At 50.9% G+C, this 13,127-nt stretch overlaps 5 protein-coding genes across 5 annotated transcripts; 2 read left to right on the top strand and 3 right to left on the bottom strand.

Moving 5' to 3' along the window:
- Positions 1-75: 75 nt before the first annotated feature.
- On the bottom strand, positions 76-1,954 carry N7496_001506 (crossover junction endonuclease MUS81; the record flags this gene model as incomplete). Its single annotated transcript, XM_056694437.1, has 3 exons — positions 76-1,583; positions 1,639-1,808; positions 1,863-1,954. 3 exons carry the CDS (start codon positions 1,952-1,954, stop codon positions 76-78), a joined length of 1,770 nt encoding a protein of 589 aa, XP_056561166.1.
- Positions 1,955-2,408: 454 nt separating this feature from the next.
- Positions 2,409-4,666, top strand: N7496_001505 (DUF3292 domain-containing protein; the record flags this gene model as incomplete). Its single annotated transcript, XM_056694436.1, has 5 exons — positions 2,409-2,735; positions 2,756-2,965; positions 3,026-3,537; positions 3,596-3,848; positions 3,872-4,666. The coding sequence occupies 5 exons, from the start codon at positions 2,409-2,411 to the stop codon at positions 4,664-4,666; spliced, it is 2,097 nt and encodes a 698-aa protein (XP_056561165.1).
- A 930-nt stretch (positions 4,667-5,596) lies between these two features.
- On the bottom strand, positions 5,597-7,499 carry N7496_001504 (uncharacterized protein; the record flags this gene model as incomplete). Its single annotated transcript, XM_056694435.1, has 3 exons — positions 5,597-6,305; positions 6,378-6,879; positions 6,938-7,499. The coding sequence occupies 3 exons, from the start codon at positions 7,497-7,499 to the stop codon at positions 5,597-5,599; spliced, it is 1,773 nt and encodes a 590-aa protein (XP_056561164.1).
- A 1,653-nt stretch (positions 7,500-9,152) lies between these two features.
- N7496_001503 (SDR family oxidoreductase) lies at positions 9,153-10,106 on the bottom strand (the record flags this gene model as incomplete). Its single annotated transcript, XM_056694434.1, has 1 exon — positions 9,153-10,106. The coding sequence occupies one exon, from the start codon at positions 10,104-10,106 to the stop codon at positions 9,153-9,155; it is 954 nt and encodes a 317-aa protein (XP_056561163.1).
- Positions 10,107-10,731: 625 nt separating this feature from the next.
- On the top strand, positions 10,732-12,919 carry N7496_001502 (putative C6 transcription factor; the record flags this gene model as incomplete). Its single annotated transcript, XM_056694433.1, has 4 exons — positions 10,732-10,852; positions 10,918-11,050; positions 11,145-12,223; positions 12,285-12,919. 4 exons carry the CDS (start codon positions 10,732-10,734, stop codon positions 12,917-12,919), a joined length of 1,968 nt encoding a protein of 655 aa, XP_056561162.1.
- Positions 12,920-13,127: the final 208 nt, after the last annotated feature.

The raw sequence follows: 13,127 nt of genomic DNA, 5'->3' as shown, positions 1-13,127 counted from the left end.
TTGAATAGAATTTCATTCATTTCATCCTGTGATTTCAAGTCTTATCTATGTAGCTCTGTTAATAAAAGACACTGATCATCCGGATTCTCCCCAAACTTCGGCAATCTTCTTGCTCAGTACTTTGCCGAAGGTTTTCCGGCCAACGACAGAATGTAGTTTATCTGACATCAATGTTTCTCGCTCGCTAGGCTCCAGCGCCATGTATGCTTCGACGAGGTGTCGTGGCGTTGGCCATAGTCGCTGAATCGCCATTGCTCTCTCACCGGTCACCTGACGCATACACATGAGCATCTTCAAGAAGACGTCCCGGAGGGTTAAGGTGTTTGACTTGGAAGCAAGAGCTGAGAATGTGGAGAATGTGACACCGTACGTGACGGACAGATCCTTCGCTCGGAGGTCATCTAGTAGACTGAGATATGATTTGATCGAGGAGATGCGCCGGCTTGGAACAACAGCAACCGAGGTTGGACTCGATGTGGAGCCAGATTGAGGCTCGTCATTCGGCGAATCTTGCGCGCCGTACATTTTGCGAAGAAGTCGAGTCATGCGGGCGAGATATCGGATCGAGTCATCGAGAGAACGAGTTTGCTTCAGGAAATACCCATTAACCACTTGCGTTGATGCAATAGCCGAAGCAGCCATCTCCTGGTACTTCGCTGCACTGCCGGGACCAGCGTCGGCGTGAGTTACTGAGAATTCTTCGATGAGGTAGATGACATTTTTGATACCCGATCGTTTGAGACGAAATTTCTGCTCATGGAATCGTCCGTCTTTGATAGAACCAATGAGATCGTCAAGACGCTTTCTTTCGACGATCCAATCCAGCATTACCTCATTACCTTCCTCGCCATAACGCGTGAGATATGCAGGGTCCCGACACTTGGCCACCCACATGATGTCGCCTAACTCCAGAGCCCGCACCTGTGGCGTGATGCCTTTTTTTATGAGCTCGTTGGCGATGTAGTCTCGGTCGTCTTTACTGCGTACCTCTCGAGTATCAAGCACTAATTCAATGGTGAAACTTCCTGGGGGGAGGGTGATAGGTTCCGTAGGGCCGTCGGTGTGAGCGCTTTGCCCAAGAAAAGAGGTAGGCTGCGCTTGTATTACAACGTCGCCGTCGTCTTCGTCGCCTGGAGGAGATCTGTTCCCAACTGCAGGGCCCATTTGCGTCGGCTGGATTCGAGAACTGCTCTCTGTAGGGGCGGCAATATTCTTAGATGCGCCGGGCAAAGTCTTTTGAATACGCTTGGCCACTTCCCAGCCTTCCTCAGAAAGCGCATATTTTCTGAGTGGGCGACCGCGTTCGGTGACGAGGTCCTTTTGGATCAATGTCTTCATGGAATTCCACGCGGTGTAGAATTTCGATGGATCCGGAGGTGCAGTAAACGAACTGTCACAGTACGGCTGTGCCACCTCTATCAGATGAGATTTTGTCATGCCTTGATCTGAGTTCTCGTCTTGAGTAGCCAGGCCCAACAACAGCGCATATGGTCCAGACCGTAGAGTCGGTACATAAGGTTTGGCTTTTCGTGGCTTCTTCGTCGGTTGTTCAGCAACACCTGTATCTGATGTCCTTTTTTTGCCTGAAAATTGAAGTTAGTTCACAAGCCCTGATGAGGGAATGTGCCCACGACACACCTTGACTAGGGACTTGTGGCAGAGGAAGTCCATTCTCTTGGCAGTAGGCCTTCAGCTTCTCCGTCAGGCGGTCACACAGTTTTGGGCCGAGTCCATTCAATTGTTGTGCTTGTGAAGGGTGCTCAAAAGCCAGGGGGCACGCTTTCATCGACTCATAGGCTTTTTTGTACCTGGACATAAATTAGGCATGGAGTATTCAAGCAAGGTACGCGTGGGGTGCCTACACTGTCACGCCTTTGCTGTTGCGTTCGCGGGCCTGATCCAGCCATTCTTTGATCCACCCCAAAAGGAGGGGATTAGCACACTCCTCGCTCATGGTGCCCTTTCGCCGGTCAGGCTATGAGTGAGTGTTGAGTCGAAGGTTAGTTGATGGACGCGACGTGTATTTCCTTTATTTCCCCTTTAGGAACGATTGCGGTCATGTGACTCCAGATGGGTAAGCAATTATTTAAGGTTGAGGAACACCTCATATTGTGACGAACTAGTGAGCATTAACCTGTAAAGGTCGGGTTTCTGGAGAAATGAAGCCCAATGAGCAGTTCAATACTCCAGCCTTGTGACTAGAGTGCCCTGTGTGGTGGAGCATGTCCTGTCGTAGATACTGGACTGCGCAAGGATGACGTAGCCAACCCAGTTGCCCGGACCGCAAGAACTACTTCATATCCATGGCTGAAAACCCCTGCCTAATCCGTGGATTGATTGTATCTTTTATAATTCCCTTAGTCCTCACACTCAAGTCCAGATTCATTTGATTGAAATCTCTTTACACGATGTCAAATAACGACGACGAAATCCCTATTTGGAACTCCGTCACCACCACGGATCCCAAGGTCAACACCGCCGTTGATAATGCCGAGAAACCCCCAACTCCAGCAGGGCCAACGGATAGCCATGTACTATCGCAGCTTGAGCAAGAAGACAAGGGCTTGATTCAAAAAGCTGGCGAAACAGCCCACGTCACTGACGTCGGATGGAATAATCTCGCGGACCACACTGAACCGCTGATTGCCGGCTTATCGAATGAAGATCTATGGATGCTCATTCGACGGTTTGACAAGGTATCTTTGCTCAACGAGAATATTCATCGTATCCAAAGCGTATGCTGACCTGTTTGTAGCAAGTCTATAATGTCAAAGCCGTTCCCGAAGCACCGCTTCAAAATCTTGATCTGACTCGAGCGGATGACGATGAATTTTCGCCAGACAAGCTACGGGCAACAATCGAACGCTTTTATACCACGGTAATCGTCAAGCTCACCAGCTTCGTCAAGCACATTGCGCGGTTGCGATCTTGGAAGGAGACTCGAAGGACGTCTGTCTTCTGCGCCGTAGGTCAACCTTAGGAAGACGCTCTCTAAGTACTCAGCACTGATTAAATGAGGTGATAGGTATACTGCATCGCCTGGCTTCTGGGCCTTCTCGTTCCCACTTTCTTCGCTGTCCTCGTCGCCTTGGTTGTATACCCACCATGCCGGGCAGTCATGTTTCCACCAGCACCTATTGCGTTGGTCGACAAAGACACGGGTGGTGTCCAAAAGCCTAAAGCTGGAGTACTCGGATCTCACGATAGTATAACGGGGGCTCCACAGAACTTCAAAGGCGAAGCAGCTGAGCAAGAAGCCAGTAATCTAGTGGCAGGTGTTGCTGGCGTTGCTGTGGGCAGTGCTGTTGGAAAACACGACCAAGGAGTGCCGGATGATGCGCCTTTGGAAGATAGTGTCCCTGATGCCACAGATTTGGTCTCTCACACGGCCGATGCGCAGAGTAAAGCGCACGGTAAAGTGCCATCTGATCATTATGACAAGACTCGGCAACCGATGAAGAAATCTGTCATGGAAGGAGCTAACATGCTGATGCAAATCATTTCTGATGTCACAGATGCCTTCGAGAAATTCGAGAAGTAAGTCTCGCGCTTGACTCTCCCTTCTTTGCACTCGATTTCGTATTGACAAGTACAGTGCGCTGTCTCCTACGCCGCCATTCCCGCAACTTAAACCTCGCCTGCGATTGGCAGCCGTTTTGGTTCCAGCATGCCTTCTATCAGCTTGTACTCCCCTCTACATCTGTTCGAAACTAGCTGGACTCGGTGTGGGCCTTGGCTTCTTTGGAGATCCAATAATTAAGCGTGGCCTTGCCATCCTCGAGCGGGATTTCCCTCACTGGCAAAAGATATTCGAACTGCAGAAGCAAGTCCTTCATATTACCTGCCGGGTCATCCGATGCTTCACTAACAGCTTCATAGTTCGCTTCTGAAAGGAATTCCAACAAATGCTCAACTTACTCTAACCCTCTTGCGCTTAGGCGAGGCTAATGCATCACCGTTGCCACCTCCTCCTACCTCTCGAGCCAAACCTCCTTCCCGGCCAGCCTCGCTCCGTCACGAGGAGCTTACTTTAGGTGCTACTAGTGAGGAAATTCACCAAGCGGCGTCGGCTCAACCAAATCACCAACTGCAAGGACCTCAATTGTCGCCCGGGACCCCCCAAAAGAAGAATTTTGCCTCCAGAGTTGTCGGCTTCTTCCGTGGGACAACTGCTACGGGAGTGGAAAGCAAGCAAGCGATCGATCGAATGCGAGCAGTTGTCGGTTCTCGCCATGCCAAGAATCGAGTCGGTGTTCTGCGCCCGAAGGGACGTACGGAAACACCAGTTGGCCCTGTCGATTTCGATGCCCGATACAAGGGTGCCCACGGGGCTGTGGTTATTGACTCGACACAGGAACCGCCGGTGCTTTACTTTACCACCGACATCCCACAAGACGGCGATCTCTATGTGGGGCATCGCAAGAAGGGATCAGTGCTTTTCTCTATACCAGTTACGGATATCCGGGAAATGAGAAAGCTTGGCGGCATGGGCTGGAAGGGAAAGCTCGTTGTTGGCTGGGCGATCGGTGGAAAGGAGGTTGTTGATGGCTTGCTCATTGTCGGCAAGGATCCCAGGCAATCATACCAAATAACAGCCATGGGCATGAGGAATCAGCTGTTTAATCGGTTGATTGCTATCGATGGACAGGTTTGGGCGAGCTTTTGACATGACAATTCTAAGAATGCACGCTGAATCAATCCCAGGTTTGGAGATAGAGTATTTTTAGGTTTCGGACCATCGATGGACCTGACTTTCTTTTTGAACCATGCGGGGGACTTCAAGAAACCGTTTCCAATGTGGAGCAATTTTGGAGTAGTCCTGTCGATATCGATTAAATCAACTTCATCGGTATTCATTCTTTCTGGTCCACGTTGACATAGAACGAGCTCGCTCGACAAATTAGGGCTGGTTCATATTGTTCATGCTCCATTGCTTGTAATTCGCTCGGCAGGATCTACTCCCCGACTAAGCCTCAAACCGATGTTGATGATTATGCTCCGAAGACAAGCTAAGGGGTGACTTTAAAGCTATATAGGGGGAAGATCAGAAAACCTTTACAAGGATCTTCCAACGGAGAGGAATTTACAGTGTATCTAGCTATGCATTTTGGCCGGTCGCTGCGGAATATATTCAAACTCTAGACGGAGGGGAAGCCTGCTAGGTGAACGAGGCGTAGTCTGCCTTGCGGGTAACCAGATGCAATTGATAATAATTCTGGGCGAGAACAGTCATGTGTGAATAGCTATTGAAATCCTCGAAACCGATCAATGAGCCATTACAGGATTTTTGATGTCAAAATGACCAAGACATCCGAGATATATTGATTATTCAACCTTAATCTACTTCGTACCTGTTGGCTATAAAATTCAAGTGGTCCGAGCTTCTCGGTTGGGGAATACACTTTCCCAATTAGGAAGGTAGAGGGCACTTACCGAAGGAAGCCTAAGGCCCCCCGGTATGTCAAAAATTCCCTCCACTCCCCCGTTCAACAATTCATCGAGAATCCTTACATTTATCCTCTGTCAGTCCCGGCTGGGTGGTGAGTATTCTCATATTCTATGTAAGCTCGCTAAATTGACAACCAGAATGACAAGATCATGCCCTCATCGCTTCATCCCACATCATCTTCCCCGCCCCGTCACAGGCGCTATTGAGCCACAAAACGGCCCCCAACTCCATCTTCATCTCATGCCAAGTCAATAAGCACCGTGATCCGGCATAGAGCTTGAGCTTGTCTGCATACCAGCTCCTCTGTGATGACGACTTTGCTGCGATCCCACCCATCATGAGACACCAACCATACAATTTTTGAACTTCAAGTGATTCGTCTTGAACCACTTGGCTGTATGCTTGAAGTTCAATCTGCAGCATCCGAGCGAGGCTCGCCATCGGAGAATTTTGGGGCGGGAGAGGGAATATGACGCCAATCCCAAAGGTAACCAAAGCCAGACGACAGCACTCATACAAGGGATAGAAGCTAACATGGGCTGACCCAAGCTGACTAGAAGGCAGTAAGGACATGATGTGCCACTGAATGACGTTTCGGTAGTCACAAAGTGTGTCCATGCCCATCTGAATTCCATCTTGGTACGCTTCGATGAGTTCAAGGTATATCCGCAAGCTTCGGAAAATCCTTTGCATCTCCGGCATGACATGCTCGCCCTCGGAAATTTCAGACTTTGGGTGTTCTAAAAAGTCGTCAATCCCAAGTACGTCCTGCAAGGTCATTCGAGTGCCTCCACGAATTGAAATGTACGGGAAGGTAGGTCGGGTAAGTGCTCGGCTGGCGCCCAGGACGCTGGAACTATACTCGGCCGTCAGTATTTCACACTCAAGCGGTCTTTTATTATGGGGTTTGACGCAGGCCATCACTTACTAGGCGATCACAGTGGCGAGTCCGGGCAGTTCAATTTTCTCTAAACCACCTCTGAGCGACACCAGCTGCCGCAAGCCAGCTTGGTGAACTGGATGTGGAGACAAGCGGCCGTACACGTCAAGCCACTGCAAACTTCGCAATGGAGATTTAAATGGAGACTCCGTGATGTCTTCCCATAACGGATTCTCCAACTTGTTTGTGGCCATACACAACACGCACAAGATCAACGAATCCGTGACGGCCTCAGAAGGAATCTTGATGGCTCGGTTGATTCTTGCAATAGCATCCGCCTCGCAGGCTGCCATTTGCTTGGCATCCTCAGTGCTGAAATGACCTCGTTGCTTCACCATCCATAGTGCTCGTCGGTGGGAGTACGATCCATATAACAGGGTACTATGGACTGCTGCGTTGCAAGTAGAAGTTGCGAACCATCTTTGCACGCCGACATGAGTTGTCCCCGAGGATGACTTGGGCATCAGGCCAGGCCACAATATTGATAAAGCTTATGACTACATGTTAGTCGACAGAACTTTGGAATCAAGGTAGGTTGAGAAACATACAGTATTTGTTAGAGCTACTAACGAGGCCTAGTGACAAGGGCGATGCCCCAATGGTCTGGAAAGGATCCAAAATGGTCGGGCTGATCCCGCTCAGACACATAGACGAGCCAAAGTCAAAATCCGTCGCTGTGTTGTGCTCATCCCAGGGGTCGGGTAGGCCTATCTCACTTTCTTGATTAGAGAAGGTGAAGACATCCTCGTCGGGCAGGTCATGCCCAAGGTATGGCTGGTCAGGCACCGCCGACTCTGGTATCAGGAATGGGTACGATTCTGTATCTGGAGACGCGTCTCCAGATATATCACCAGTTGAGAATTCATTCGTTTCAGAATCCGGGGAACTTCGGTAGTCGTGAGGGGACTCGGCAGCGGGGAAGTGGTCGGTGCCACTACTCCTTTGACTCTCCTTTTGTGAGTTCTGCTTCGCTTGCTGCCACCTCCATCTCCCAACATGCGATCGGACTATCCGAAGATTATCTGGTCGTTCTCGACTAGAGGATGGATCTGCGATGATGAAGTGAATGCCCGCTTGGGCTCGCGTTGATTTTTGTCGTTGTCTCGGCATCTTGTCAAAAATGCCCCACTTGGAATCTTTTTGCTCCTGCTGTTGATCAACAAACTCAGACGTGAAGATATCCAAAACCTGGATTTCATTTTGTCCAGCCTGTGGGGATCCTCGGGATTATATACACCGCATAACAGAATGCACGATATCCAACGGTTCAGCAAATCGACAGGCAAAACTTCGGGAAAGTGCCGATCCTACCTAATTAACGCATCCAGAAGTTTTTCCAACAGGGTCCTAAGCGAGCTGGCGAGCTCTCTCAAACCGGGCTCCATTCGAGTGGTGACCACTGAAACGCCACTTTTCAATTAGCGCAAGCTTGGGGCAGAAGGCATTCCACGATTTGGGAAAATGCTCGGAGCTGACTGTACTTTGACCCGGACCAACGGTGCAGTTCGACCGGCCCATCGACCGGCCCAATTTTTTAGCTATGCAAAACTATTGTGGAGCGTACGATAGCTTAAATCAGAGACTGCCGTAGATCGGGAGTGTCGGGATGAGCCGGATCACGTTGAAGAATGGAGCTTGAGAAGACCCCTTTCCAAGTTACAACAGAAAACGATGGCTACGATAGTCTTTACAGACTGCTGGGATTTGAAGCCGTTAACGGCCCGGAGAGCCAACTTTGTTCCCCTCTTTTTCCATTCGTTCCGCATGAACGTCGTTTCGCGGGTTTGTTTAAATTGAGCATCAAGCTAGTCTAAATTAAGCATAAGGTAACTCTTGGCGTCAGATGATAAATTTATGCATCGAGACCCTATCCTGAATACTGGAAGGCGAACGAAGCTGAATAAAGTCAATTTGCCCTATAGAATGAAAAAGCCTAACCAAAGGGAGGTTTGGCGTTAAATGATCTCCGCGGCCTTCTCAGGGATTCTTCCAGTCAGGCGCGGACCTGGCGCGGGCGCGGTGCGGACTTTTGCGGACAATTGTGGGGACAAGGGTACAAATAGCGTTCTTCTGCTGCGGCTGAGGTATACCCATAAGCTTGGGAGCGGGGCAAAATTATGAACTTCACAGCCCGCTATGCCTTCATGCTCTATGCACTTCGAATGCTGATAAATAATTTGCTCTGGTGTGAAGCATTGATCTCTCTCGTGTGAGACATGGGTCTGGTACATTCCAAATTATCGCGTGGGTTTAGGTTTAGTCGGATGTCATCCGTCCATCCAGATCGTCTGATATTCATAATCAAGGTATGCACTGCCTTCGGCAGTGGCCCAATCCACCGCTAGAGACGGGATCCACAAGGGGTTGTTGTGGCGTCGGTTATTCGCTTATAGATTAGATCGAATAGGTCCATCAGTCTTAAAATGACACCGCATCGTCCGATGATTTTAGGTAACCGTTTTAGCGACTCGACTTCGCATCTTCTTTCTTTAAGGGGAAACTACACTATGCAATTTATGGTATAGTGTGCAGCACCCTGTGCATGCTTACCATTGTTTCCCTTGCATTAGTCCAAATGTCTATCCGTCTAATAGGCATCGATATTTGGACGAGAGTGTCATCCATGCTACATCGTCATCCGTCTCTGCACATGCGCAAGTTTCCCGCACTTGCTTATTTGTTCTGAAGCTGATCATCCATACAATTTGTGGTTCATTATCTTTGGTATTACTCATAACCGATAACGAAACTCTATAGCCGAGATCATGACCGCTCCAATGCGACTTTATAATCTCTTACAGTTTGCTCGAAAGATTCATCGCGCTTGAACCCGAGAGAGATGGCCTGAGAGTTATCAAACTGCGTAGGCCAAGACTTCAAAATTGGAACCAGCGCAGGATCTTCTTTCTCCGTCAGCAAGTCCAGCTTATCCTTGCCACCCACCTTCTCCAGCGCGTCCATCATTCCTTGCACCGTCACACAGATACCCGGGACGTTGATCTGACGAATATGAGGAGGCACAGAGTCAGTGGGTAGACGCAGTGTGAGAAGGAGATTTTGCACAAGAGTCTTGGGCGAGCAGAGCCAGGACTTGAAGGACCGGTCTTCGATAGGAATGACGCATTGCTTGCCGTCCAGTGGCTCGCGAATCATGCCGGAGAGGAAGGATGAAGCGGCAGCTGTCGGAGCACCGGGGCGAACGGAGATTGTAGGAAATCGCAGTGTGAAGCCGTTGATGAACTTGCGACGGGTGTACTCATTGATCAGTGTTTCGCACACGACTTTCTCAGCACCGTATGAGGACTCGGGTGTTGGGATGACGCTGTCGGTCACGATCTCGGGTAATGGCTGACCGTAGACAGCTTGACTGGATGAGTAGATGACTCGTACTCCGGGACAGGTATGGCGCAGGGCTTCCAACAAGTTGCGAGTCGCGTCGATGTTGACACTCATGCCGAGGTCGAAATTGGCCTCTGAACCAGAGGACATGATACCGTGGAAGGCGTAGACTGCATCTAACGAGGAATTGACCACATCTTTGGCGGCATTGAGGAGATCGGCCTTGACTGCCGTGGCATTCTCGGGATGGCGAACGCCCTTGGGGATGGGAGGTTGGACGACATCGGTCAGAGTGACATGGTAGGTAGGATCGTTTAGTAGCTCTGTAGCGAGCAGCTGGCCGATGAAGCCGGCAGCACCGGTGATGAGAATCTGCATTGTGGTGTGAGAATATTGCCGATGTACTGGATTCCCAACCTTGGAGATTCTGTCGCCGAGGCGGGTTTATGAGGACAGCACGCAGTTCTCCGCATTCGCATCAAGTCCGAGGCGATCTGTTGTGGCTCCTCCGCACCGGACTTTGCCCGGCAGGTTGCCAGCGTTCGGGGTGGATCTGCAGTGTAAATGATCGGAAGGGTATGCTCGGCTCTTCAGGGTCCTCACAAGGACCGAGATATCATCTGCGAGTGTGTTTAGAGACTGTAGTATTGATCCGGAGATCAGAGCGATGATGGTGGGGGGAATGGCACGTCATTCTGTCGGACTCCTCTGCGGGAGAAGAAATCCATAGACCAGGGACCGCGAGATCACGGCGATACTGAACCATTGGGAGACCGTAGTGCCTCGGTCATAGTTAATCCATCATAGGAAACAATAAAGGGGAAATACCGAAAAGGTGTCTACCATTGTAGCATCCGCAACTGCCTCGGGGTCCGACGGGCAAAAGTCACTAAAACGAACCCACTCGGCCTCCCCCGACTTTCTCCCTCTCTCCTGCCCCGCCCCAAGTTTTGCCCCTAACCCGCGCGGAGCATCACCGACTGCTTCTCTCTCCAGCTCCAAAATGGATGCTTCTACTCCACTGAAGCGGTCATCGACCGATGCCGGACTCGATTCGCCTCGCGAGTCGAATCGCTCAACAGAATCACGACCGGTAGCTCCTAGGATATCCAAAGCCCGAGCCTGTAAGTCAGCGGCCTCCCCCACATTGTCCGACCGAGTCCTGTCCATGACTGACTCGGGATTCTAGGCGCAGAATGCAAGCGACACAAGATTCGCTGCGAATTCCGACCGGGAGAGAACAATTGCACTAAATGTATTCGCAGCGGCATCAAATGCGTGGTGAACGACTTTTCCCAGAAATTCGTTGACGATGACGGAGTGTACGTTTCCCGGCGGAGCCCCGCCTCACTCTTGTTCTCTCAAGGAGGCAGACACTACAAAATTGATCGCAATTGCTAATACTCTCTCGTGTAGATGGAAGTCGCAGGCAGCGTCAAGTATGCAGCAATTGCAGGCCGCAGTCTCGCAGCTTTTGCGACAAGCAGGCCTGCCAGACCTCTCGACCTTTGGCAGCGGTGACACCCGTAGCGGACCCAGTCCGGCCGCCTCGCATCACACCCATCGGCCATCCATTGATGCCTCCCAATCGCACCACAGTCATCACGAGGGGCCAGGGGTAGTGATGGATGTCACCCGGGAGCCATCTCAGGAACCCGACCTCCAAGACCCGGAACTGGTGCCGGCACCTATGCGGAGTCTCTACGAGGTCACCAAGCTGCGCAATCTACGAAACAATCATATCGAGGCACCCAAGAAGACACTATTGGAGGAAGACTTTATCACGCGAGGGTTGATCTCAATCCACGAGGCCGAGGAGCTGTTTGCGTACTTTAGTCGAACAATGAATCAGCTGCTGTGGGGTGGAATCATCCTGGTGCATCGCGATCTGACATCCGTCCGTCGCGCTTCCACCTTGCTCTCGGCGGCAGTCCTGACCGTTGCGGCTCTGCATATACCCAATCGGACCGACACGCTAAACCGATGCTATCACGAGTATGTCTCATTGGTGTCCAGCATGGCTCTCACGCGAGCCCATACGCTGGATGATATTCGGGGCCTCTGTGTCGGTGCGTTCTGGCTATCCGAGCTGAGCTGGAAGCTCTCTGGACACGCTGTGCGAGTCGCGACCGAGCTTGGTCTGCATCAGAGCTACCAGCGCCTGACTCGCGGGCATACCGATCAATATGAACGCGCTCAATTATGGTATTTGCTGTATGTGTGCGATCATCATTTTAGTATCGCTTACGGCCGGCCTCCCGTCATCCACGAAGATGTTGCGATTCGAAATTACGAGGCCTTCTTGGAATTGCCCATGGTGGTTCCTGGTGACATTCGGCTTCTGGCGCAGGTCGCTCTATTCATGATTCTGACCGAGGCGTACCGCATGTTTGGGAGCGATACGGAGCAAGCGTTGACGGAGGCAGATTTTGGTCAGTTGCGGGTATATAATGTTGCAGTGGATCAATGGCGATTACTTTGGCAGCCTCGGTCGGGTAAGTTTGATCTGCAGTCGCTCTTTTGCGCGATGTTTTGGTTACTGATTTTCCCGTCTAGCCGACAGCTCATACGTGCGAACATATCCCTCAAAGGGAGTGGTGTTGCACTACCATTTCGCAAAATTCCAGCTCAATTCGCTCTCGCTCCGTGGGCTTTCCCCTTCGAATACCCCAGTCTTCTCCATGGACCGGAAGGAGTCCGCCAACATTGCTATTTCGTCAGCCATGGCATGCTTGAATATGGTGCTTGAAGAGCCCGATATCCGGGATGCGATCGTCGGGGTGCCCATTTTCACTCATACCATGGTGACCTTCTCCGCCGTCTTCCTGTTAAAGGTCGCAATTAATTGGAACACGGCGTACCTCAGCATCAATGCGCGACAAGTGCGGCGACTCGTTGAGCGAGTAATTGAGCTAATGAATTGCGTCTCGGCCGGGGAGCGCCATCTTACCCGACACATTGCACGTGGACTCGGCAAAATGCTGGAGCGCTTCGACTCTTGGGAGGCTGGCTGGCAGGTGGGCACTAACCACAACGGCAGCGACGTTGATGTGCCCGGGGGTGCGAATGCGATGGCACAGGGGTTCCCACCGCCCGATCTGATCTACGATATGGTGGGCACCTATGGGTTTGGGCTTGATGAGAACCTGTTGGACCCGAGTATGGCGAACTTTGAGTTCTTGGCGCAGTAGCGCAGAGAGAGTCAGACGGGGGGACATGGGCAAAAGGCTGGCTTTGACTCTCCCCCTGCGTAGCGCTATCTGCAAGTATGAGCGGGTCTGAGCCATTCTTACGCAGCCTAGAAATATTAGTCAACTACCAGGATCAGGATTAGGATTAGGATTAGGTGTTCTGGAATGTAAATAGACTGTATATACACGCACTGTCTAGAATATGACC

Source organism: Penicillium cataractarum, assembly GCF_028827025.1.
Source record: "Penicillium cataractarum strain IBT 29864 chromosome Unknown utg000001l, whole genome shotgun sequence".
NCBI lineage: Eukaryota > Fungi > Ascomycota > Eurotiomycetes > Eurotiales > Aspergillaceae > Penicillium > Penicillium cataractarum.
This window is presented reverse-complemented; position numbering and strand designations above follow the sequence as displayed.